We start from the raw sequence: 27,337 nt of genomic DNA on the forward strand, positions 1-27,337 counted from the left end.
CAGCCCCAAGAGGAGTATAGGTTTTTTATCCATCCCTCTGCAGAGGGGAAAAAAAAAATAAAGGCCCCATCTTAGAATTTAATGAATTTTCTTTCCAGTTAAGTACATAATGAAAATAAGCAGAAAACCTACTAAGACATTATGGGTATGGCTTTATTTGGATGAATATTCAGGTGGGTTTTTTCCTACTAACTCTCATTGTTATGTGTCAAGAATTGTTGCTATGAGATAGAACAAACAGAACAAAGATGATTTTTAAAAAAGAAACTAAAGAAAATTCTATCTTCACTGAACAAAAGGTAAAAAAAAGACCATTAAAGTAGAAAAATCTGAAGGAGATGAAAATGAATGAGTGATCCTCAGACAAAAGGGGTCCACGCCAGCAGCCAAGCAATCCAGAGACAGGCCATTCAAGGAGATGAAACGAGAAACTAACCGGTATCAGTTGCTTTTTTATTTGCAACAAATGCTTTTTAAAAAAGTTTTAAAATTATCTTCGTTAATATATGATTCTTACAGATAACTTTCACAGCTACAGAGAAGGGCATATGTATGATAAAGCAAAGCTCATTAATATATTTTTTTTTTGCTTTTTGGGTCACACCTGGCTCTGCACTCAGGAATTACTCCTGGCGGTGCTCAGGGGACCATATGGGATGCCATATGCTGGGAATCAAACCCGGGTCGGCCGCGTGCAAGGCAAATTCCTTACCCTGAGCTCTGCTATCGCTCCAGCCCCCAAAGCTCATTAATTTGTAAAGGAAACAATCTAAGTAATTTGTCCAAGGCCAAGGTCACACAGAGAATGTTCACTAGAAGAGATAAGGCTAGAGCCTGAATCTCAATTTACAAATCAACTTTCATCCTACTACTCGCCAAAACTGATTTTTCAATGCAAGAAAATATACAAACTATGCAAATACTCTTCCAAGGTAAAAATCCAAAACAAACCGAACAAAACTAAATCTAATTATGAGAAAACATCAGAAAAATCTAAAGTATACAGCCTAAAAGACTTCACACTTATCCTCTCCCTCCAAAAAAAGAAAGAAAAACTGCTGAGATGATGAAAGAAAGGCAATCATGCTTCATGTGGAAGAGACTAAGAGATGAGGCATCCGAGAGAAAACACAGCAGAGAGGGCACTTGTTTTGTACACGGCCAAACCAGGTTCAATTCCCAGCACCACATATTGTCCCCCAGTCTCCCCGCATGGACACACACACACACACACATACACACACACACATACACACACACACACACACACACACACTCTCTCCCCAATTCCCCCTGTAAAATTAATGGGGATCTGGACTGATTGACAGTGAAAAAAAAAAACACCACAGGCAACGCCAGGAAAACACGCTTAGTAATATTTTAACAAGGAAAATTTAACATTTCATAAGAACAACAGTTATAAATGTTAGCCCAAGGAGAAACCAAGTAAAAGATTATGTATAAATGGGGAAATTTTTGAAAATTTCAATGTACAATTTTAAACTTGTAAAAAGAAGAAAATATAAATGGGCCAAGTACTCATACCTTTACTGAAATAATTGTAACAATGTAAAGAAATTGGCATTACATGCTGGAAGACTGAACTAGAGGGTATAATTCAGGAAAATATAACTGGATGGACACAGGATCATAATGTCAAAGGCATTTTCCCATAATACCTACATAGGCGGTCACTTACTTGATAAATTTCAAAAGTTGGTCAGTTATCTTCTTAGCTGACCTCGCAATAACACTCCCAGGTTCATTGAATGTCCTGGCATTATGTTCGATATATCTGACTTCCCAGACTAATGCAGATAATCTCCTTCAAAAATGAAAGCAGAAAATTTAGTCAAGCTGAACAAATCTTGTCTATTAAGTCAACATGATCTATTAAAGTCACAGAGCAAAAAATTGCCATGAGTCAACTTCCAATGCTGTCAGAAACAAATCTGGAGCCCGCAGAGATCTCTCAAGGAGGGTCCGTGGCGTTTGTCTTGAAAGCAAACAGTCCCAAGTACAATCCCAACACTGCAGCCTCATAAGCACTCTTAGACACGGCCTCGTGGGTGCCCAGCACCGTATGGTCCAAACGCCACCGTGCCAGGCCGAAACACAGTGCAGCCCAACTTGATTGGTCAACATTGCAGGAGTTGGCTGTGGGTCACTGGAGCACTGCTTTGGAGTCTCTCCGTCGGCCCCTTCTCCAGTCCCACTCAAAATCAGCAATTCTAGGAAGCACTGAACTGCAGAGAATTCAAGGGCCGAGCATCCCTATAGCTCAGCTCACCACAGAAAAAGCGCCACAGAGCAACCCTCCCCAGACCCACCGTCTCACGGGGCCCGACGTCCAGGCTCGATGAACCCGGAGAGGGGAAAACTAGCATCGTGCTTTTTAGGACCATGAAACTGGCAAAGTATTTTTTTTGGACAAATTCACACGGGGGAGGGCGTTTGCCTTGCACACAGCCGACCCGGGTTTGATTCCCAGCATCCCATATGGTCCCCCAAAAACAGCCAGGAGTAATTCCTGAATGCAGAGCCTGGAGTAACCCCTGTGCATTGCCGGGTGTGACCCAAAAAGCAAAAAATTAAAAAGTTAAAAAATTAAAATAAAAAGGAAAGGGGTAATTAGGGCTGAGAAATACAGGGATTAATGCTTCGGCCTTGCAGGTGATGACCTGGTTCAATTCCCAGCACGCATGTGGCTAGCCTTGCCAGGAGCAGTTCGTGATCACAGGACCTGGAGGTATATACTGAGGGCTGGCGGGTGGAACCCAAACACCCCACTCCATAAACGAAGTGGCTAGGGAAAAGTATGTTTCAAAGACAAATTATTTATCAAAATTAGTTCTAAAATGCAACAGCTAAACAAAATTAAACAAATATAATGCCTGATGGCAAATATATAGTGACTCTCTACTATTACAAGACCTGCTTCCCATATTTATTTTTTCTTTTTAGGTTACACCTGGCAATGCTCAGGGGTTACTCCTGCCTCATGCACTTGGCTATTACTCCTGGAGGTGTTTGGGGGACCATATGGGATGATGGGAATCGAACCCAGGTCGGCTGTGTGCAAGGCAAACTGCCTCCCCCACTGTGCTATCGCTCCAGCCCCGCTTCCCATATTTTTTGAGTTAATGTTGAATAATTGAGGAGTGAAACATGATCTTATCTGGTTCTTCTGTGATCTGCTCACCCACCCACAGGTCCAGCAGACAGGACCAACAGCTATAAAGAAAGGTTAAGCAAGGCTGGAGCCATAGGCCCGTGTGGCTATGCTGAAGGGGTTCTATCCCTGGCATCCCACATGGCCCCACCAGCCTGCCAGGAGTAACCCGTGAGCATCGCTGGGTGTGTCCCCCCACCCCCCAAAAAATAAAGAAGATAAACAGAAAATGTTCTTAGCCAACTCCCAGTCCAGTGCTCTCACCATTGGTCACCATAGCTGGGCCTCCCCTAGGTCTGGCCAGACAGCTCTCTACTAACCTGTAAAAGCGGTTCACAAGTCTCATTCGAATGGTGTAGAGGTCAGTCGGGTAGGCGACTACAGTACAGTACTTCGGGTATGTACAGAGATCGACTGGGCCTGCAAATGCTGCTGCTATATCTGGAAGGAGAGAGGGAAGAACTCGTCTAAAGAGTCTTTCCTTTACAGATTATCTCTCCACAAACCATCCCAAGAATAAGGATTATCTTTAACAATGCAGATGGCAACACAAGAGTGTAGTGGAAAGGAGGAAGAAAGAAGGAAATAAAGGAAGAGGGAGGGAGGGAGGGAGGGAAGGGAAGACTGAAGATTATACCCACAATTATGATACTATCTTACAACACTTTGGAGGCCAGAGAAATATACAGTGTTAATTCAAACACTTGCAAGCGACAGACCCTGATTCGATCCCCAGCACCATATACGACCCGCCCCAAATCCCACCAGGAGTGACTTCTGAGCACAAAGAACAGTCCCCAAGCACCACCTAAGAGGCAAAAAAACATCAAAGGCTGCAACAACAACAAAAGAAAATCAAGTGCCAGAGGAAACTGAAGCATGCTGCGGGCGGGCCTGGACAGCAACTCAGGGCCCAGGGCGGCTCCTCAATGCTGTGGCTGCCAGAGATGCCACCTGGGAGCCCAGCAGCCCTGCTGCCCACGAGCCCGCACCGAGACCGAGCACACAGCTGCACACAGTCGCTACGGAAAAGCAGACAACGCAGAGACGCGCAAGCACTGTGGCCAGGAGTGCAGGCCCGTGGGCAATGCCTGGGCACGAGGCGGGCACTGCCCTTGAGTCCAACCCCAGCCAGTGCCAGCACACACACACAACCCAGCCCTAAGAGCAGCAATGGAGGGGAAGAAGAGACAAGCCACCGTGAGCAGGAAGCTCTTCTCGGAACAGAACTTACCCATGTTCAAGAGCTGGTCGATGCCCCCAATGATGCGCTCACACTCTTCGTCCCGAGACCTCAGGCCCCACTCGCCATCCTGCGGCTTGTAGAGCAGCCTCTCTAGCTCGTCCGAAGTGACAGAGATGCTAGCTCCTATTTCCTCAGGAGGCTCAACTAAGCATGTTATTTTGTAAAAAAAAAAAAAAAAAAAAAAAAAAAAAGGGAAAGAAGAATCAAAACACACTTACTATACTCAACTGTTACAGTTCATAAACAACAGAAAGTTAACACTTTTTTTTTTTTTTGCTTTTTGGATCACACCCAGCGATGCTCAGGGGATACTCCTGGCTCTGCACTTAGGAATTACTCCTGGCGGTGCTCGGGGGACCATATGGGATGCTGGGAATCGAACCCAGGTCAGTTGCATGCAAGGCAAATGCCCTCCCCGCTATGCTATTGCTCCAGCCCCCCAGAAAGTAGCACTTTATAGAGAAGAGCCCGGCAGAGGCCGAGAAAGAGCCCAGAGAGCTGAGGGCAGCCTTGCAAGCAGGGACTGGGACCTTTGCCAGGACAATGTGACAGACCCCAAGCGCAGTGTTAAGGATAGCCCAAAACACACGGAGGGGAGGGAAAGGGGGGAGGTGGAAGGGGAGACCTGGAATTTAAACATCTTGCAATCAACTGAGTATCAAATACATCCTGAGAAGATACTCTAAGATGACAATTCTTTGACTGGAAAATGCAAATCCTCCACCCAACCACTAGGAAAGATCAGATAAAGCCACATGAGCTCAGAAGCTGTCGGTGATCCTGCTGGCCAGTGCGCATTACACAGCAGGTCCTGGAACACACTGCAAAGATCTGGAGGGGCTCGGATGAAAGGAGTCTCGAAGACACGGCCAGGAGAGCCATGTCTGAAGAGACATCACAAAACCTCACCAAGGCCGACAGGTCAGATAGGACGTGGTAATTTCCTGACTATAACTGCACTAAAGTCACGTAAGATGAAATATGAAAAAAATGGATATTCAGAAACTGTACTATTTTTCCAATATTCTGTAATCCTAAAATTATCTGAAATTGTTAAAAAGTGTGATCACAGTCGACAAAAGTAGAAATTTATACAAAACAAAAGGAAATATATTTAGAGAACATTTTCCAGAAATCTGTAACTACAGGAGAAATGCCAGTCAGCAGAAATGAAGATAAAATAAAGATGTCTCAAATTCAGGTACGAGGGGGCTGGAGTGGTAGCACAGTGGGTAGGGTGTTTGCCTTGCACGCAGCCAACCTGGGTTCGATTCCCAGCATCCCGTATGGGCCCCTGAGCACCACCAGGAGTAATTCCTGAGTGCATGAACCAAGACTAACCACTGTACATCACCAGGTGTGACCCAAAAAGCAAAAAAACAAAAAACAAAATCAGATATGAAACATGTTAGAATTATTTTAATATACATTTCCAAGACTATTATGCAACCCCAACTTTATCTGCCTGAAGATCTTTGAACAATCCTTCTAAAAGCCTATAGGCCTCATCCACATGTAGAATTTCTTCGGATTAAGCGCTTTCTCTGACTTACAGTCAAACAACTATGAACAACTTAGGAGCATAGCACTAGCTGAAATCAGGATTTGATAAATTCTAGGTCCAGAAGAGCGTACAGCTGGAGGGAGTCTGGGTGTATCCCCAAGGGCAGAGCCGGAAAGAAGCCCTGAACATAGGGTGCGGCCCAAAAGAAGGGGTAAGGGGTATGCAACTCAAGAGGTCAGAATTTCAACCTTCCATTAAGTGACAGTAGCCACAAGGATGGGGAATTTTAAGATAAGAAATAACGAAGTAGGGGCTGGAGTGATAGCACAGCGGGGAGGGCGTTTGCCTTGCACGCGGCCGACCCGGGTTCGAATCCCAGCATCCCATATGGTCCCTGAGCACCACCGGGGTGATTCCTGAGTGCATGAGCCAGGAGTGACCCCTGTGCATTGCTGGGTGTGACCCAAAAAATCGAGGAAAAAAAAAAATAACGAAGTAGATACACATAACCCTAAGGACTTATTTTAGTGAAGCTCAAAATTACCATCAGACAAACGTTCTCAAACAAAAGCATTCCGTATTAGTAGAATCAAATTATTAAACATAAATGCAAAATATTTTATTTTTGTTTTATAAAAACACTTTTACTACTTAACAATTACATACCATTATCAGGAATTGGTTCCATGTCCCATGGGCTAAGTTTTTCTGTTTCAGTATTGTCCCAACTGTCAAAATCAAAATAAAGGTCTCAATAAATTTTCAAATGATAATCAATAACTACTACATAGCCTCTACACAAGTAAACAAAGATTTAAAGTGTAAAAATTCACTTGGTTGTAGCACAGAATTCTAAGTATTAGAGACTTCTCTGGAATATACTCTAAGAAGGGAATATAAGAACGGCAGGAGGGCAGGAGAGCAGAGATAGGGTTGAGACCCACGCTTGGCATGCAACAACCTACCTGATTCACGCCCCGCCCCGCCCAGTCCCTGAGCATCTGAGTGCAAGGACAGTCAGGCAGTGCTTGGGACACCTCCCCCGCCCTCAGCCCCCTCCCAGATAACTAACGTACAGCGAGTTCCAGGGCAAGTCTAGGCACCCTGCATGGCCTCAGCCCGGGGGAGTGAGTGTCTGTAAAGAGACGGGATCTCCGAACACAGACTGCTCTACAGCCCCTAGACAAGCAGAAAGGAGGTCCTGGGGGAGGGTGGTCCTACACTCTCTGCTCCTGGGCTGTGATGGCAACAGACGGGCCAGGGAACAAGCCAAGCCCGCACCGAGGTGCCAACATGAAGAGCAACTCAGAGCACACTGGAGACCAAGCAGGCTCGACTTGACAGAGCAGGTCACAGGGACCCAATGTTTGTCGCAGAGTCACGCCCCTGTGCATACAGACCTCACCACGTAACACTGGAAGTGACTGTCGGGATACTGCGACTGGAAGGGCTCCTGCCGCAGCACTGTCCCAAACCACCACGCGTCATCGATGATGGAGCGGAAGCGGTCGTCTGTGGGAAGAGAAACAGCGTGTCAGACACGCAGAAAAAACAAAAGGAAGAGATCAACGTAATCACGAAGTCCGTTACCCTCCCCGGTACGTCCCACTCAGCAATGATCTGAAGGGACCTCAGCGAGTGGCAGGAGACTAACCCGGCTTGTGATCAGACTTCACTGCTTGGTAAAGCCAAACACCCGTTCCAAATTAAGTTCTATTACATGATGAAACAAGGAATATAAAACAATTAATCCAAGCAAGTGACAAATAAAACTAACTGTTAGAGTTCCAAAGCTTTTGGACACATCTGTAAGCACAGTCAAGATGCACATTTACATAGTATGCACACTTCCTAGAGCACAGAACACGGAAAGGAAGGCAAGGAGCTAACAGTCAGGTATCTGTACAACCCCAAGGAACTCTAAGAGGCACAGATCAACCTGGTTTTAGACTACACACACTTCTAGATGTTTCCTACACCCGTTTCTAGAGGAGGTCTGCTATCACTGTTATACAGGAATTACCAGAGACACACAAACAACTACAAGGTTCTGAGACTTTCCCTGCTGCCATCCCACCCTTTTAAAAAAAGCCGCTAGGGCAGAAGCGCGTACTCAGGGGCTGGAGGGCATGAGGGAGCCCCGGCGGCTTCAACCCCTGGACCACTGCGAGTGGCCCCTAGGCACCAACAGATGCAAGCCCAAAAGGAAACATCAAGTCTATGTGGGGGCCAGGAGACAGGGTCAGTGTCGTGCCTGCAGGAAAGGGCGACAGGAAACCTGAGGAATGAACACTGGCTTCGTGGGCTGGGCTGGTCTGTTATGCTTTAGGAACACACTCAGTCGTCAGTGCTCGTCAGTGCCAGGCACATGCATGCAAAGCACCCATTCAGATCTGCACGCCACGCCCCTGCCCGAGGCTAACATCATGTAGGACTGCGTACAAGGCAGGACGACTCCCAGCTGAGTGTCCCTGGACCCCCGAGGTCAGGGGTCCTGAGCTGGAGCACTGGCCGCCTCTGCAGATGAGTCCCCGGAACGCCAGCCCTCCCTTTCCAGGGCAGTGTGGTGCTGCCCCAGGCTCCTCGAACCCTTCCTCACGTCAGCCCAAAATTCACAGGCATTTCTTGGTTTATTTGGGGGCCACAAGCAGCCACCATCAGAAATGACTCGGGGCTCTGCATTCAGGAATCATTCCTGGTGGGCTCAGGGAACCACGTGGGCTGCCAGGAACGAACACGTCAGCCACACACAAGGGCATTTGCCCCGCTACCTGTACTATCTCTCCGGCCCTGAACTTTTTTTTTTTTTTTATAAATGGTTTTAAGTCACCCTCTTGAAGCTTGTGCTGAGATCAAAAGGTAAAACATGTCTTGATACACCATAATGTTGTCATTGAAAAAAAATTTTTTTTTTTTGCTCTATTTTGGTTCACACCCGGCGATGCACAGGGGTTACTCCTGGTTCTGCACTCAGGATTTACTCCTGGCGGTGCTCAGTGGACCATATAGGAATGAACAGCACGGAATCGAACGCAGGTCGGCCGCGTGCAAGGCAAACACCTTACCTGCTGTGCTATCGCTCCAGCCCGTCATTGAAAACTATGCATTCTCAATCTACTAGTCTTAGACCGTTGTCAAAAATTGTCTTAGATCACTAGACAATCTGTGAACTATGCCAGAGTGAGATAATACTGCACAGGGAAGGATTACAGAAGAGTAGAGGCATTAAACTTCTCAATTTGTCCTTGGTAAGAAAGAAATCCTTTCTAGGGGCTGGAGCAATAGCACATTGGGTAGGCTGTTTGCCTTGCACGCAGCCAACCCGGATCAATTCCCAGCATCCCATATGGTCCCTGGAGCACCGCCGGGAGTAATTCCTGAGTGCAGAGCCAGGAGTAACCCCTGCGCATCGCCGGGTATGACCAAAAAGGCAAAAAAAAAAAAAAAAATCCTTTCTAAATGTTATTCAATATTAAACAGGTAGTAAATACCAAGTCATAAGCAATATATTTAAATCATTTATATTTCTCCTTTCCAAATTTTATACACTTGCATATACCATCAAAGCAGCAATACCATCAAGAAAGTAAGGAAGTGAAATAAAGAAGTTTAATTCTCACAAAGACAGACTTACTAGGCTTCCAGTTTCTCTGTCTTGCTTCATCATAAAATTGTCGCAACACAAGAAAGTCAATGACATCTGGCATGTCGTGGTACCTTAAACAAAAAATAAAGAGGGTTAAATTTCCTAGGAAGCACAGTCTAGAGAAAGAGTCAAACAGAACACAATGGCAGGGACGGGCACCCGTACAGCGGCTTCTCCTGCATGCCCCCAAGCTGGGCTCAATCCGAGGCATCCCATAGGGTCCCCCAAGCCCGCCAGGAGTGAGTCCTGCGTGCAGAGCCAGGAGTGACCCCTGAGCATCATGGGTGTGGCCCAAGTAAACAAAACAAACAAACAAACAAAAAAACAAGTGCACTGGGAGGCAAACAGCGCCTCGTCTAGCTGGGAATGGAGCTCAGAGGTGGGCGCCCACGTCTGCGTGCAGCTGGGCCCAGGATCAGATCCCCGAGGTACCGCCAGGAAAGGGCTGGATGGACAGCACGGCGGGCGGGCGGGCGCTCGCCTTGCACGAAACCAAACAGAGCCCTGCCAGGGGGCATGCCCAGCAACACCACGCACGGCCACAAGGCCAAGCGCAGATCTTTAGAATGAAGAACATGGGGCTGGAGCGATAGCACAACGGGTAGGGCATTTGCTTTGCACTCGGCCGACCCGGGTTCGATTCCCAGCACCCCATATGGTCCCCTGAGCACCGCCAGGAGTAATTCCTGAGTGCATGAGCCAGGAGTAACCCCTGAGCATCGCCAGGTGTGACTAAAGAAAGCATAAATAAAAAGAAACATGAAATGCCCTGAGGAGCAGGTCAGTGGCAGAGGGCGTGCCTTGCACAGGTGAGGCCTGGGGCTCAATCACTAGCACCACAAATAAAGTGGGAAACGGAACAAACTATGACTACAGGGAACAAGTCAATTTAACTTGTGTATTTAACTCAATGTGTTGTAACTGTTTTAGCACATAATAATACGATGAACTAAATACAGATATTTTGGTTTTTCTTCAACACCAAGTCTTCAAAATCCTGTTTCCACTTGCATGACACTCGGCTGGCACCAGCCAGTTGCATACGGCCCTCTAGCCCCAGAGAGTAGCGCTCACGGTGCTTAGAGGAGAAGCTGAGCCAATCCTTCTTACATTTTCTCATGAAGAAAGGCAAAAGACCTTCCCCACTACAGGTCAGAATTCTCCACTTACGTGGCATGGAAAATTGGTTCAAACATGCCACTGCCTCCGTGCTGACGGCATAAGCATGTTCTGAGTTCCCTGGGCTCCTGCCCGCCGCGCTCTTCTCTGACCCTTCCTGCAGCTGCGGGGAGCGCAGGCTGGCCAGCAGGACTCGAGACCCAGGCGGAACTCACCCGCTGCAGGAAACATACATACCTGATAGAGAAGGACTTGTCCCCGAGTTTCCCAGTTGCTGGGTCTATGAAGGCCAGTTTCAGGCAGCAGAGTGTAGGGGGCCCAACCTCGTATCGAATTCCAACTATTTTCACCAACTCTTGATCCTTTAATAAACATTTTTAAAAAGAAGAAATATTTTAAGTTGTTCAAATAAAGAGATTTTTGAAGACTTATTCTCTACATATTGCCAAATTATGTCAAGTTCCAATTTAGGCTTTCAGACCAGCATCCTATTTAACTTTAATTACAGCCTTTTTTTATGCAAAGCTAAAGCTTATGTTAATTTTTGAAGCAATAATTTTAAGTCCATTTTTATCCACTCCATTTTTGAAGACATTTCCTGCCGTTTCTCGAGAAACGGGCCGGAGAGACAGACAAGGCAGCAGAGCACCTGCGTGCATACACCGCCCCGGCTCCCTCCCCCCACCCCACAGGGGGCCTGTCACCACCAGGAGTACCCCCAGAGCACTACCAGGTGTGGACCAAAAACAACAAAAATTCTAACGTAAGAAATGACACTCTGGGGACCAGGGTAACAGTACAGCGGGCAGGGCACTCTGCTCGCACGGGGTCAGACCGGGTTCTACCCCCAGCACCCCGGGAGAAACCCTGACCACTGCCAGATCTCGCTCTCCTCTCACTCTCACACACAAACTCTCTTCTTTTAAAAAAAGGGGGGGGAAAAAAACCTCCTTGTAACAATTCTAACTGCGCAATCACTGACACTTTGATGTATGGATTTTGGACTAAGAGACACGTCCTAAGTCACAGTAAGTAACTGCCAACAGCAATTCACACCCATTTTCCTTTCAGTAATGTACTGTGAAGTAGTCATCACTCTAGCAGCCAAGTTCTCTGTCTGGGCAGAGCGAGAGCCGGAGGATCCGAGCAGTGCTGGGGAGGGCGCCAGGCGCCCAGCAGAGCGCACAGCAGTCGGGCACTGGTTGTCGGGGATGCAGCACTGGGGGAGCGGGGGCCTCTCCAAAGTCCTTCTATTACACAGCACACAGGAGGGGAGTGGAGAAGCAAGGGAAGGCGCTGGTGGGCACATGTTCTCTGGGCACCGTAAGGAGTAATTCCTCAGTGCAGATCTAGGAGTGAGCCCTGAGCACTGCCCAGTGTGGCCTCCCAAAACTTAAAACCCAGTGGGGTAAAGTGATCGCAGTGGGTAAAGCACTTGCCTTGCATGTGGCTGACCCAGGCTTGATCCTCAGCACCCCGTGCCCCATCAGGTGTGATCCTTGAGCACAAAGCAAGGAGTAACCCCTGAGCACGGCCACGTGTGATCCAAAACACCCCCAAAAAATAATAACAGTAATACCCATGAATGACCCACAGTGCCCATAAATTTCCATACATTACAGGCTGCAATAAAATCACTGATTTCAATTTAAGTGCCTTCATTTTCCGTTGTCAGCGGACTCACTACGGTGACGAGACTGCTCTATCACAATACTGAGGAAATACGAACAACCAAATAGGCGGCATTTTCTTTAAAATGTTAGACTAAATCCTGGCTTGCCCTTGACCACGAATCTCTCACGTGTGTCTGCTCACTCATTCCTCTAAGGTTGTGTTCTCGCGTACACATGGATCTTTTTCCTTCCCCCACATCCCCTTCACGCAAAAGTAAACTCTTGTTTCACTAAAAAAAAAATAAAATTAATCTTCTACTCAGTTAATATAAAGGAGCTAGTGTCATCTAGATTTTATTGTATCTGAGCTAGTACAATCGACATTGTACTAAAAACCACTGTGTGTTTTTCCTTTGGGAACTCAGGACCCCAGTCACATAAGGTTTCTCCAGCTGCCCTGAGAAGCTCTGATGCATCTGAATCTGCACACACCAATCAGACTGACCAGGCACAAACGCCTTCAAGTGTCAAGCGGAACAGCCTTCCGTTACTCTAAGTAAGGGAACTCGCAGACACCTCATGGCTAACGAGCACTGGCCTACAGCACGTTACAGAGTGTGAACAGTCACCATAGAGGCCGGAGTCACAGTACAGCAGGTACGGCGTGTGCCTTGCACAGACCTAGATTTGATCCCTGGCAGGAGTGATCCCCTGAGCACTGCTGGTATGGGCCAAAACCAACAATAAAGAAAAAGGCCCCACAGAAAGTGCTATTCCATCCTATATCATACAGCTGACCTATTTTACCCAATTTACCTGCCACCTTCCCTTCCTTGGTAAAGCTTAAGTTGATTCATCAATAAACTTTTTTCCTCTAACTGATTTCTCTTACAATCTTATTTCACTAAGCAAGATACCGTCTCTGCTCACCAACGTTGCTACAACCTACTAGGTCTTACAACTTATAGTAACAGAAAGGATCTTAAGTATGAATCTGAAAAGCAATAATAAACCAGATCTCAGTGGACTTTTAAAATAGATGTATGAACAAACAATGCAAGTACCATTCAATAACTTAATAATCACCTTACCCTAAGATCCATTTTTCTCCAAGGTTCCTTATTAGGGTTCAATTCGTAAGTCTTATTTTTTCTAACTGCATCAATGTAAGCTTCATGACCCTGTCGAAAATATATTACCTACAAAATGAAAGTACAGAGGTCAGTACTTATAAGAGTACTCTCAATTTTCTTTTTGAGAATCTGCTCCATATTCATGCTTTTAAGTAGCATCGCTCTCACCTCATCCCCCATTTGAGGAACAAAAGGAGACTTTCGAAGTGTGGTATCTGTTATCCAAATTGGAGGATGAAACTCATATAAATGATCCATATTTGAAAATTCTGCAGGAGACATTCTCCTCAAATTCTGTTAAGGTAAAGAAAGGACCAAAGTTTACTAGAACAGCAAACAGCAGCACTCTGACTAGAAAAACAAAACAAAAAAATTGTATAGAGAATGATAGATGAGGCAATAGCTTTTCTACAGTACAGATTCAGTACGTTAACGTGCACAAGAACAGTGACGTGCTGGGCACCCATCAGGGACACTACTGCAGAACACAGAGCCCGCAGAAAGAGAAAGGTGCCACTGACGGGGAGGAAGGCAAAGTAGGGACATTAGTGGAATCAGAGGGAACTGGTGAAGCGGTGTGGGTGGAAGCCCTGTATGTCTGAGACCCAATCTCAAGTAACTTATTCACTGAGACTCCAAGAAAGAGTTTGAAAGCAATACTGAGGGCTCGAAAGAGCACAACAGGAGGGGCACTTCATTTGACCTTCCTCCACCCAGGTTCAATCCCGAGCACCCTAGAGAGTCCCCCCCGCTGTCAGCGATCCCTGCAGGCCACTCCTGCCACCACACACACACACACACACACACACACACTCTTTCCTGACCTCTTTTTTGGGCTTGTTTCCTTTCTTCCTCTTTCGTCTTCTTTTTGGAGGAGATAAATTCTCTGTAGACATTTCATCTTCTGAACTGCTACAGAATCGAGTCACTCGTCGACGTGAGGAAGTCCGTAAGGGAGGCTGCAAATTGATGCCCGCGTCAGCTGTCCAATCGGAGTATCGGGATGAAGAATCACTAGGAAAGAAACGCATGCTAAGGGGTGACAGAGATACTACAGCAGGGAGGGCTGTCGCCTTGTATGTGGCAGACCTAGGTTCCATCCCTGGTACCCATTTGGTCCCCCCAAACACCACAGGGGTGATCCCTGAGCACAGGGGCATGAATAAGCCCTGAGCACTGTGACACCTGTGACACCCTCTAAAAAAGTGGGAAAACACATTAAATTATATGGAATCAGAAGTCCAATCAGCAAAGAAATAAAACAATCTTAAGAGAACATTGAAGTGGGGCGGGAGCACCAGCACAGCAGGTAGCGGCACTTGCCCGGTCTACGGCCAGCCAGGATGATCCACCCCCCACCCCAGGGTGGCCTGAGACGCCCTGAGCACCAAGTCTGAGCCAAACAGAAACTAAAACCACAAGCATCCAACCACCACCCCTAGCCCTACTGGCTTTCCGGGAAAACTGGAGACTATGCAAAGTCCAACAGAACATGAGCCACAGCAGACAGGAAGATCCAGGTGGCCAGAACTTCCTGCCCAGAAGGGGTCTCACCCCAGAACAACATGAGTAGGAAGGCAGAGATGCAGCCAGACGATGAAGAATCAAGCAGAAAAAGGAGGCCCTTCACCGACCATAAACAAGGCCCCTGACCTTCTGTATCCCCCATCTCGGGAAAGCGCCCCCCACCAGCACCTCCAGCTGGCAGATGCTCAGCAGCTCCACTGATCCCTCGAGCACTGGGTTAAGGGAGCAGCCACACAGCTGGGCCCTGCTAGCACCGGCTCAGAGGCAAAAACACAAAGGACTAAATGAACAAAATGCTCACATGAGCAGTAACGCCAAAGCATATACCTGGAACTTTCGCTGTCACTTGGACTTCTTCTATCACTTTTCCACTCTTCTTCTTCGGAAGAACAAGAACCTTCACTCTGATCACAAGATGTCTCCTAATGAGTGCGGGGGAAGTAAAATCTTTATTTCTGAGGTTATATAACACAAGAAAAAGCACAGTAAGTCTAATAATCTCAGGTGCACAGTGACTGAGGAATCAAATGGAATTGAACAAACTTGAAACAAGAGTGAATGATGTCTGCTACATCCTTTGTTATTCAGGCACAAGGCACCGTAACAGTAATCACAAAAGAAGGTCCCACAAGAAACCAGTTTCTGAGTGAAGTGAGCAAATCAAAAGAAATGTTAGAAATCTGCGTTCCTGTGTTTTATTTTGTTTGCGAGGGGTCGGTTGCCTTACACAGCCCCTGCAGCGCCCAGAGCCCGCTGGCAGGGGCCAGGCAAGAGCTTGGGGCAGGATGGATGAGATGGCACACACCTTGCCATCCAACCAAACCCGCACAGGGCTAGCAGTTGATTTTAGTTTACATTTTTTCCTTCTTAGGTCACACCCAGCAACGCTCAGGGACAACTCCTGGCTCTGCACTCAGGAATCACACCAGACGGCCTATGAGATGCTACAGATTGAACCTGGGTCGGCTGCACAGAAGGCCAACGCCCTCCCTGCTGTACTAACTACTCCTGCTCCGGGCAGATTTTTGTTTGGTTTGATTCTGTTTCGGGGGGCTGCATGAGCAGTGCTCAAGAGGTTCAGGGACCCCTGCAGGGAATTCTCGGCAAACCATGTCTCAAGCATGTATGGTGCTGGGCTCCTAGTGAGATGCAGGGGCGATGTGGTGCTGAGGCCAGGCTGGAACTCACCACATGCATTACGCCCTGTACAACCTCTCTGGCCCTACCAGAGAACTCATAAATATTTTCTCCCAGTCCATGGCTTATCTTTGAATCCTCTTAATCTCCCCGAAAGCTGCAGATTTTCATTCCAATTAAATCCAACCTGTCAAGCTTTCCTCTCAGACAGAAGTCGTGTTGCTGTACGAGGCCGTGACCACTGGTCCAGAGAGTGCCGCCGTCAGGCAGCCTGGCTCCGGTCCCTGGAGCCACAACTGCTCCAGGTGGGACAGGCGATTCCCCACCAGCCCCCTGTACTTCCCAAAGCCCCGTTAATCACGCCCATGAACCACCTTCAGTGCCGTGTAAGCTCATGTATACCATGATCCAGAAACTCAAAAACCTCGAAAGAGATCAACAAGTTGCAGAAGACTCCTGTATACCCATGCAAGGCTGGCGTCCAGGGCACCCTGGAGTGGGACAGGCCAGCCCTGCAGCTGCCCAGAGCCCCAGAGCAGAAAGCTCTCCCACTCCACAATCGCCCCCATGCTCCCGGCCAGACCCCGCTGCACAGGATGAGCCTCACCCAGAAATTAATCCACTGAAAAACTCAGGTATGCAGGTTTGGTGACTGAAAAAATCCAGGTTCTGGCAGAGTCGGGAATGGACTATCTCCCCCATCTCCCTGTACTTCCAGAAGCCACAGCAGTCACGCACACACTCCAAAGTCACCACACACCTTAAAACTTAACTGCAGCTCTAACACCCCTTTAAAATGTTGCAGTTCCTGGATATCTCAAACTCTACAACACTGATAAACCAGCAGTAGCACACTGGATTGGATGGGGTGTAACGTAAAGGCAATCAATGAACAAAATATAAAAACCTGTTAATAACCTTACTACTCTCCCACAGGGACTTAATGGCTTCAAGGTGAGATACAACAATCTTCACTAACTTCCTTCTCAGAAAACATTTTTTTGTCATTTTCTTAGGAAATTACTGATAACAAGCAACATTAAATAAATTATTAAGGACCAGCTATGGGGGCAGCTTAAGACTGGGAAAACTGGAAACAATGATGGAGGGGAGATGTACCGGCAATGAGACTGGTGTTGGATTACTGAATGTCTGCAACAAATAGTCATGAACAACCTTGTCAACCACAGTGTTTAAATGAAGTGTAAGGGAGAAATTGGAATAAACGAATAATAAACGGGGAAGAAAGTTACACAGTCAACCCCAGGCGTCACACCTCAGTGTCACCAGCTCGTCGCTGAGCCCAGGTCCAGCACAGCCGGGCAGCACCACTGGCCCTGCCACCCTGGCCCTGGTCCAGCTCCACTGACAGGCCCCGGTCTACAAGGAGTCAGGATCAGTATCAATGAGCCAAACTTACATGTTCTGAATTGGCCCTCTGAGGCCCTCTGCCTAATGAGACTCTGAGTGTCAATGGACAGCTGACCCAGCAAACCTGCTCTGAACCAGAGCCGGGGGAACAGAGGCAGCGCAGGAAAGCACAGGAGTACTGCTCAGCAGCGCAACACGAACAGCCAACGTGGGGCAACATACAAACGTGCATTCGCTGCCAAGTGGGGACAGAAATTACAGTCTACTGTGTGTCCTGGGGGACGACTGGGAAAAGGAGTTCTCAACCAGGTACGTGTATGTGCGTCAGCATGGAAAGCACTGAGCTATAAGGGGGGGAAGAAGGGTCACAAAATAGTTCAGGACCCCCTTACAGGCAAGGGTCAAAATATGGAACCACAGACCGAGAAGATTAGCTGGAAAAGGACACTGGGGCGGAAATGAGGACAACTGCACAGAACCGAAGCGTCTGTTTCCTGGGTCTCAGGCCCAGGCAAGGCAGTACCTCAACCACCCTCGCTCCCCGGGCAGGCGAAGGGCCCTCTAATAGGCAATGCAAGTATTTGGAAACTAAGTGCTTATAATGGCACAATCCAACTAAGACACTCGGAACACCCAATTTTACACTTCTGTGGTAGATATGTAAATAAAACTGCTAAAGATTCTTGGAAAAAAACCTGAAAATTTTAAATTTCTTCTATAAAACACTATGTTTTCCATAAAACAATATGTTTTCCATAATTTTAGAGTGCATTCAAACCTAAGAAACAAATTCAGGCTATTTCTGTAATTTACAGTTACTCGACTTACATGTCTTACAGAGCTTGAAGATTCATTTTCAGAAGATAACTCAAGTCGTCCAAGATTTCTTCTCCCATAATTTGGATATTTACGTCGACACGTCCTCTGCCGAGACTGTGACATCAGAACCACTGGAACAGACTGAAATAAACAGGCAATAAACAAGTCAATCGCCAACAACTGGCTAATACAGAGACATGCCTAAAATACCAATTAAGAAAATAAAACAAAAGTTCTCTAATGGATCCATTCAACATATTGTAAAATGGTATGGTTTTACTGCATGGAGAAAACATGGGTAAATAACATGCATCCAAATGGCATTCTCCACATTATGATGTAAAATAACTATTTTATCATGAATAAGCTGGTGGCAGGGAGAAACAAAAAACTATCACTTAATGGGGGCTGGAGCGATAACACAGCAGGTAGGGCGTTTGCCTTGCACGCGGCCGACCCGGGTTCGATTCCCAGCATCCCATATGGTCCCCTGAGCACCGCCAGCGGTAGTTCCTGAGTGCAGAGCCAGGAGTAACCCCTGTGCATCGCCAGGTGTGACCCAAAAAGCAAAAAAAAAAAAAAAAAAAAAAAAAACTATCACTTAAGAAATAAATTATCTTAGGACTGGAGAAAGATTGCAGCTGACCTGGATCCAGTCCCCAACAATCCACATGGTCCATAAGCCCTGTCCAGGAGTGCTCCCTGAGCAGAGCCAGGAGTAAGCCCTGAGCCCTGCCTGACTCTGGCCAAAAGGGGCCGAAGCAATAGCACAGCGGGTAAGGCATTTGCCTTGCACATGGCCAACCAGAGCTCGATCCCCAGCATCCCAGAGGGTCCCCTGAGCACCAGTACGGTTAATTCCTGAGTACAGAGTCAGGAGTGACCCCCACACATCACTGGGTATGACCCAAAAAGCAAAATCAAAAACATACCAAAAAACAAAATTACACAGAAAGTAAAAATGCTTATATATAATGTAATGTGTGAAAACATACAGAAAATAACTGACGAGTGTAAACTCATTATTTCCCAATTGAAATTTAAAATGTTATAGTACTTTAGGTGTGCTTGGGGTTTTTGTTTTGTTTTTTGGGGGGGCACGCCCAGCAATGCTCAGGGATTAAGCCTGACTCTTCTCAGGAATTCTCCGGATGGTGCTCAGGGAACCATATGGGATGCAAGGGATCAAACCAGGAACAACCACGTGCAAATATCCTACCCGCTGTACTATCACTCCAGCCCCTCTGATGTTTTAAAAGTATATTTTCATCACAATAAATTTAAATAACCTACAAAGGAAAAGGAAAAAAAAAGGGTCTAATTATTTCCTCCACACCCTCTGCCTTACTTAGCTTTTGGGCACGCCCAGCTGTGCTCAGGACTCACTCCAGGCTCTGTGCAGGGGTCACGCCTGGAGGGGCCCTGGCGCTGCAAGGGGGCCAGGGACTGAACCCAAACTGGGCTGAGTGCAAAGCCACCATCCTAACCTCTGCATTGTCACTCCAGCCACTTGATTCAGATTGTTTTTTTGAGGGGATGGGGCATTGGGACACATTTGGCAGTGCTCAGGGATCACTCCTGGTGGTACTCAGGGACCATATGAGGTGCGGGAATTGTTACCTGGGTCAGCGACATGTAACTCAAGCATCCTACCCACTGTGCTGTCTCTCTAGCCCCTGGCTTTAATTTTTAAATAAGGACTGGGCCATGCAACTCCTCAACCCCATGTCCTGTGTGCCACACTTCTAACTGACCTACAGCCCCAGCACTGCTGGGCCCAGAGGCACATTTCACTGGATTCCCGCACTGAGTCACCTGTCCACTCAGTGAGGCCACCGCTTCCCTGGGACAGGCACCAACCTGACTCCTGACTCATGGCCCAAAACATATTTAAAAAATAAATAAAAATAAAGAACAGGCTGTTTTCCTTAGTTTGTCAGGTCTGACATTTCTAACTGTTTTTGTTAATGCATATCAAGCTTCACAACTGAAACTGTATTGGGCCGGAGAGAGACAGCGGCGTTTTCAGACTCTTCCCTAACTGTACAACCCAGTGTCTATAATTTTTTTTTTTTTTGGCTTTTTGGTCACACCCGGCGATGCACAGGGGTTACTCCTGGCTTTGCACTCAGGAATTACTCCTGGTGGTGCTTAGGGGACCATATGGGATGCTGGGAACCAAACCCGGGTTGACAGCGTGCAAGGCAAATGCCCTACCCGATGTGCTATCACTCCAGCCCCAAGTGTCTACAATTTTAAATCCACAAAAAGTTTAATCAAGAAATTCTTAACACTCTGAGATTTAATTTCTAATTCGTTTATTCATAAGAAAGTGAAATGAAGCTGACCTTTTGTGCAAGCTGGAAAGTCTTCCTTTTCCTTCCAATGATATAAAGATTTCTTTCCTCCTCACCTTTCTCGATTCTGAAGTCTTCCAGCTTCCTGAAAAATTTAAAAGTACCAATTGTTAGTTACTAAATGATGGATTAGAAATGATCTACAAAGGAAATTTAACTATTATAATGCTGATTCACTTCAACACAAATTTCCTACAGTAATAAAACTAAATGTCAGGCACTGACTAGAACAAAATCTAAGGGACAATTAGGAGACCCTGTTTCTCCTCTGCAGCATAACTGGCCCACAACCGTCTCCAACAGGAGTGCCAGGCTAATCGCACAGCCCCAAGGCCTGAATCCCCAAGCCTGCACATCCTTCTCTGAGCAAACACACCCAAAACCCAGGTTTCCTTTAGGAACCGCAGAACACAGGCTCGACTATGCTGCAGCGACTTTTCCTCACCTGTATTTCATGTACAACACTGACGCAGACACAGCAGCGGACCTTCCAGTGTCCTGCGCATCCGTCAGAAACCTCCCAACACTCCAGGAGTGATTACTGAGCATGGAGCCAGGGATACGCCCCAGGCACTGCTAGGTGTGGCCCAAAAATCCAAAATAAAACAAAAATATAAATGAACGCTTGAAATATCACTGTCTGGGGCCAGCACCGTGTGCGGGGGTTTAGGCACTTGCACAATACCCTGCTGGGGCCTAGGACTCAGCCCAGGCACCCAGAAATAGGAAATCAACACTGTAATGTCGAAACTAGGAAACAGTTGTGAACTCAACCATCGAGTACTTGCTCTGAGAACTTTCTCTTCCTTCTTGCTGATGAACTCAGGCCCTCGAGCCTCCAGACAAGCACTCTGCTCAGCGCTCCAGCCCCAGCCCTGGAAATCTCTCGGCAAGGCAGTTACAGCTCCACGGCATTCTAAGACACCAGAGCTGGGGCTGGAGCCATAGCACAGCAGGGAGGGCATTTTCCTTGCAGGCAGCCAACCAGGGTTCAATTCCCAGCATCCCATAGGGTCCCCTGAGCACAGCCAGGAGTGATTCCTGAGTGCAGAGCCGGGTGTGACCCAAAAAGCATCAAAAAACAAACAAACAAAAGAACACCAGAGCCGGTCCAGGCTGAGAGTCTGTGCCTGGAAGACATGTGAGGCCAGAGGTCCCATTCCTGACAGACCCAGCAGAAAGGGAAGGTACACATAAATACTTCACATACTTGGAGAAAATGCATCAACTCTGAATTGAGGCAAACAGCGAACTGAATATAAAATGAGATTGGCTATAACAAAATTTGCCATAGTAAAAAGGGCAATTCTGACAGTTTCCTACCGTGATAAACACGGATGGCAATCCATTACTGAACTATATCCATGACTGTTTATGCCACAAAGGGATTAAAACTTGTGTTAAATAACCATAGCTGCATTTGTGTACAGAAAAGCAATATTAATAATATCCTAAAACAAACCTAAATATGCCTAGTGGTACCTCTGGGACAACCACTCTTCGCTTCCAAGCCTGCAGGTCCCGCTCTGTGGCAATCTGGCTCCGGGGCGCGTTCTGGTGCATCTGGCGAACACCTTCCACTTGCCCGCTCCGGCGCAGGCCGATGTTCGGAGGGGACTGCATGTCCAGGCTCAGTCGCCTAAAGCCTAGAGGAAAACCAGCAGAAGGTGACTGAAAGACTACTTTCCAATTAATTATCTTAAACACATAAAAAGAATGTAAGTTTCTCAACAGATAACTGAAAAATAAAAAAAATCTACTTAAAGAACTTTTGGGGGAAAACTGAAGTGTAACTAAGATAACAATACAAAGTACAGAACAGTGACCTATTAGCTTCTACTTTCACTAGAATTCATAGGTTTTGGGGGGAGTTTATGTGGGTTTTTTTTTCCATATTTGAATTCCTAAAAATGCCTTCTCCTATGAGCATGAAAACAAGTTCTGGAAAGATTACACTGAAGAGAAGCCTCCTCAACACAGCGCCTCTAGAACAAGCATTCCAACAACATTCACTCAACATCACCAAGCCGGTGAACGGTCTGAGATAGAACAGTCTCCGGACTGAGAACCCTGGGGCCTTCTCAAAAAGGGGGAGCACAGATTGCCGCCGCCCCCCAACTACAAATCCCTGACGTCTGCACCCACACCCAGCACCTGGCACAGATACAGCCCAGCTCCACAGCCGGACCTCATTGAGCAGCCAAGCCTGGCCAACGGTTCCACCTGCACTGCTCCTGGTGCTCGGGGCTACATGACCTCCACATCTCCCACTCCTGCCAGCCCGGCAGGAGCAGAGCACAGTGATGGGAAAGTTGTGTAGACGCCCACCCAGCTCGAGGAGCAAAAACAGCATACAGAAGGCTCGGCCAGCACCAACCACTCCGTGATGCTCAGACAGATTTCAGCAACACCACAGGAACACACAACGATTGCGGGTGGAGAGTCCAGAGAAGAGCTTGCCTGCTCACCCCAGTGTAATCCCCAGCATCCCAGATGGGCTCCAGAATCTGCTAAAAGTAATTCCTGAGCATAGAGAGGATCGTAAGCGCTGAACAACACTGAGCATGGTCCTCAAACCAAACTAAAAGCATTAAATTATCACAAGTGGCCGAATGCTGCTGCACAAGACCAACCCTGGTTCCATCCCGGCGTCCCTTATGCTACCCCCAGAACTGCCTGGAGTCAGAGTGCAGAGCCAGGAGCAATCCCTGAATATCACTGGGTGTGAGCCAAAAAGCCAAAAAAAAAAAAAAAGTTTTTAAATTTACTTTCATTAATCTATTTTTTTTCTAATTCCATTAAATAAATTAGCAATAGAACAGGAGGTAGGGCACTTGCCTTGCACACAATAACCAGGGTTCAATCCCTGGCATCTCAATTAGCCCTCTTGAGCAACACCAGGTGTAATTTCTGAGTGCAGAACCACAAGTAAACCCCTGAACACTGCCAGGTGTGTCCCAAAAACCAAGCCAAGGGGAGGTAAATGATAGCAGCACGTACCAAGAGTCGGGCAGGTGTGGGTGATAAGGCAATACCAACAGCTGTGAGCCCTGAGCCTGCGCAGGACTCACCTGCTGGGCTGCAAGAAACACAGCAACCTCCCAAGGAGAAGAAAAGGGAGAAAAAAGTCTGTAAGGATGGGACCTGCCACGGGAGTCCCAGGTCAAGTGGCTTTAAATACATAAACAGGGGCCAGAGAGATCGTACCCTGTATGCAAGGTAGGTTATTTGTCTTGCACGTAGCCAACCCAGTTCAATACCCAGCATCCCACAGGAGCCACTGAGCACCGCCAGGTGTGGCCCATAACAGGGCGGGGGAGGCGGGGGGGGGGCCTGAGACACAGACTTGCACAGGGCTGAGTTCAATTCAATCGCCAGGAGCAACCCCATGCCATGTGATGATTACACACTGAGCACTACAGAGCATGCTCCGAACCCCAACCTCTACAACTCCCCTACAAAAAAAACCCCACAGGATAAACGAGCTTGTGCCACCACTACAACAGTCCATCCTTTCCAGGAGACAAAAATTCTCCTCCACTTACGTCAGCCTGTGTCCTATGCGAACAGCCAGCAGTGAACAGGCGTGTGCATTCTTATACGCATGTCCTTATGCTATCAATCATGCTACATGTGACACCACATTCCACCTACTTAAAGTAGCACTGGAGGCCAGGGAAGCAGTAAAGCAGGTAAGGTACTTGCAGAGAATGTGGCTGATCCGACAGCCACCCTCTCTGTAAAGACGCAGGCAGAAAGAGAGGGCCCGTGCCCAGACTCTGCATGAGGCGCGTGTGTGGGAGCTCCAGCACTGGGACTGAAGAAACACGACAGTGGGTGGGCTTTTGCCGAGCATGCAGCCAACTCAGATCCGATCCCCAGCAACCCTAAGGGTCCCTGAGGCCACACTGCTGGGAGTGAGCCCTGAGCACCACCAGGTGTAGCCCCAAAACAAAGCAGAAACACAGCTTAAGCTGACAATCAAAATATCCTCACCTACAGAGCCCGAAGCTTGAGGGCGGGGGACACAGCACAGTGGTCAGCACCGTGCACACAGCCGGCTTCCAGGTTTGATCCCTAGCACCCCACACTGCCTGAGACTGCCAGAAATGGCCCACAGCTTCCCACATGGTGACCCCCAAGCGCAAGACCCCTCAGGAGTACTTCCTAAGTGTAGAACCAGGAGTAAGCCCTAAGCACCACTGGCAGTGCTGGAAAAAAAAAAAAACCTGAAATTTGTTTACTTTACAAAAATTGTTATCTTCATTGATCGATTCAGTATTTTTTTTTTAATGTATCTGGAGTTTCTTGGGTTTTTTTTGTTTTTTGTTTGTTTTTTCCAGCAGTGGTATTAAAGGCAGGGCCACCACCAGCAAGGCAGGCACTCATTACACTGGCCTACATCACAGTCCGTACCACGGGTTTCAATAGCCTCTCCTGGTACTGAAAATCAGGCAGCTAGCTCACGCTCAAAATTCCTACGACATTCTCTAACACTGCTTCCTCTGAGCTCCTAACATTAACTTTGCGATTCAATTCCAACTCAACCACACTGAGACTGAGTACTGCCCAGCTCTTTGCTACCTCTCCGTGGAGTCCCTTCGCCGTCCGGAAGCCCACTGGGCACAGCCTCCTGAGCAGCCCCCAGTCGCTGGTCTTGCTGCAGCTGCAACTGTCGTATCATTCCGTCCAGGACACTGGACTCCGGGCTTCGGTCCCCATTGTCATGGGTCTGGAGACTGATGATTTGTTCGATTACCTCCCCATCACCTGCAAATCAAACGAATGAAAGTACTGCAGGGCCCAGAGACAGTATGGTTGAGCAGGGTGCTTGCCTTGCAACAGGCAGCGCAGTTCAATCCCCAGCACCACATACGGTCCCCAGAGCCCCCCAAAAGGGATCCTTGAGAACAAGCCAGGCGTGACCCACCAGAAGAGAGAAAACATTTCCTGCAAAATGACTGATTGAGTCTGAAACTACCAACATGCACTTAAGTATCTTTGACAATTTTCAAATAAAAATTTAAATAAAAACAACTCTGGACCTACTTGTTGCCACATAGCCAAGTTGTGGAACCAAATGTTCATCAGCAGAATTTTCTCGGCCTGGTACTAATCTCTGATACTTGGTTGGATGTGGGTTTCCATCAACATCGACCAAAAACGGTGGGGGCATGAGATGAGGCGCCTGCTGCGTTTGCTCATCTAAGACGTAATTATTCGAGTCCCTAATCAGTGGCCGGTAGTCAGTATGGAAGAACATCTGATCGGGAATCTAGGAAAGGGAAATTCACAGATGGACATTTTGAGCTTAAGATATTAATTATAACTAGGAAAAACAAAAAAAAAGAAAATTATATCAGTATACAGAACCAATCCAAACCATCATTTTCTTATTTCACATACTACTGTAAAGTATCAAAAATGACCTTTTCATATGGCTTGCTGCATCCAAAACCAAATATCAGAAGATGCCCATGAGAATCCGTACAGGCAAAGTGTTGTCCATCCTGGGAGAACTTACAGTCAAATACAGCTCCATGTCCTTGTCCTTCAATCTAGGAAACACAGGGAAAAGTCAAACGAGCAACTCTACACAAGTGAGCTTTGTACAGCTGAACCCGAGTTCAGATTAATTGCCTGCAATTACTCATCACTTATGAGTACTTAATTCTGAGGAGGGGAGCTGAAGGAGTGGGAGTGGAGTGGGAGAGGGGGCAATCTTGGGTCACTGGTGAGGACACTGATACTGGTGGTCAGTGTGGAGTCGGAACAATGAATAGCTGAAACTGTAAACAATAAACTGTAGAGGCCTGCGACAGTACAGTGGGGAAGGTCCTGGCCTCACCAACGGCCAACCCCAGCACATACAGTTCCCCAAGCACTGTCCCGAGTGACCCCTGCACACTGAGCCAGGAATAAGCACTCAGCACAACCACTGGTGGTCCAAAACAATGAAAATATATTATCAAAAATAATTTATAACTTTCTAAACAACTCACATCACAGAATTTAAAGAAAATAAAAATTACTTTATATATCATTAGTCTAGGTAAAAAGAAACTAAAAAAATTCTCATGGCCAGAGGAGCGATAGTACAGCGGGTACACACTTGGATGCACGAAACCCACCCTGGCACCCCGAAATCTGCCAGGAGTGATCCCTGAGTGCAGAGCCAGGAATAAGCCCTGAGCAGAGCTTCATGTGACCCAAAAACAAAAAAATTAATTTTCAAAATGGCAAAAGCATGATAAATGACATGCAATTCCAAAAGCTCTTATTTTTTAAAATGTTAACTAATGAACAATAACCTAGAAGGCCAACACACAGAGATTAACAAAAGTTTAATATTCTGTTTTACTTTTAAGTATAAGCACCTGTTTCTCACTAAAATGATTGACCACGATGCAAAATGTGTACACTCAAGTCTCAGGGGTACATATATGAAACGCCCAGTTGTTTCAATTTGTCACAAATTTCAAGATCAAGGATTATTTCCTTTAACAATTTTAAGCTGTTCTGCAGGAATTCAATCTTATCAATTTATAATTAAACAACTATTTCAAATTGTCACAAATTTCAGGATCAAGTGCAACAGGAATATCTCCTTGAAAACATTACTTTTAAGCTGTTTTGTAGGAGCCCGGCGGTATCGGTTTACAGTTAAGTGAGTACCTCTGTGTGTGTGTGGGG

At 47.0% G+C, this 27,337-nt stretch overlaps 1 protein-coding gene across 1 annotated transcript in view; it reads right to left on the reverse strand.

Moving 5' to 3' along the window:
• Positions 1-27,337, reverse strand: part of BRWD1 (bromodomain and WD repeat domain containing 1) — a 79,776-nt gene that overhangs the window by 16,569 nt on the left and 35,870 nt on the right. Inside the window, exons 16-32 of the mRNA XM_055129576.1 lie at positions 26,074-26,202; positions 25,694-25,919; positions 25,229-25,414; positions 22,107-22,290; positions 20,636-20,729; positions 18,297-18,428; positions 15,288-15,382; positions 14,258-14,447; positions 13,602-13,727; positions 13,392-13,499; positions 10,925-11,049; positions 9,557-9,639; positions 7,323-7,434; positions 6,589-6,650; positions 4,407-4,562; positions 3,493-3,613; positions 1,700-1,825 (exon numbers count right to left, since the gene is read on the reverse strand). Coding sequence (XP_054985551.1) covers positions 1,700-1,825; positions 3,493-3,613; positions 4,407-4,562; positions 6,589-6,650; positions 7,323-7,434; positions 9,557-9,639; positions 10,925-11,049; positions 13,392-13,499; positions 13,602-13,727; positions 14,258-14,447; positions 15,288-15,382; positions 18,297-18,428; positions 20,636-20,729; positions 22,107-22,290; positions 25,229-25,414; positions 25,694-25,919; positions 26,074-26,202 — 2,255 coding nt within the window. The remainder of the gene's footprint in view (positions 1-1,699; positions 1,826-3,492; positions 3,614-4,406; positions 4,563-6,588; positions 6,651-7,322; positions 7,435-9,556; positions 9,640-10,924; positions 11,050-13,391; positions 13,500-13,601; positions 13,728-14,257; positions 14,448-15,287; positions 15,383-18,296; positions 18,429-20,635; positions 20,730-22,106; positions 22,291-25,228; positions 25,415-25,693; positions 25,920-26,073; positions 26,203-27,337) is intronic.

The sequence above is a fragment of the Sorex araneus genome, chromosome 2 (assembly GCF_027595985.1).
Source record: "Sorex araneus isolate mSorAra2 chromosome 2, mSorAra2.pri, whole genome shotgun sequence".
NCBI lineage: Eukaryota > Metazoa > Chordata > Mammalia > Eulipotyphla > Soricidae > Sorex > Sorex araneus.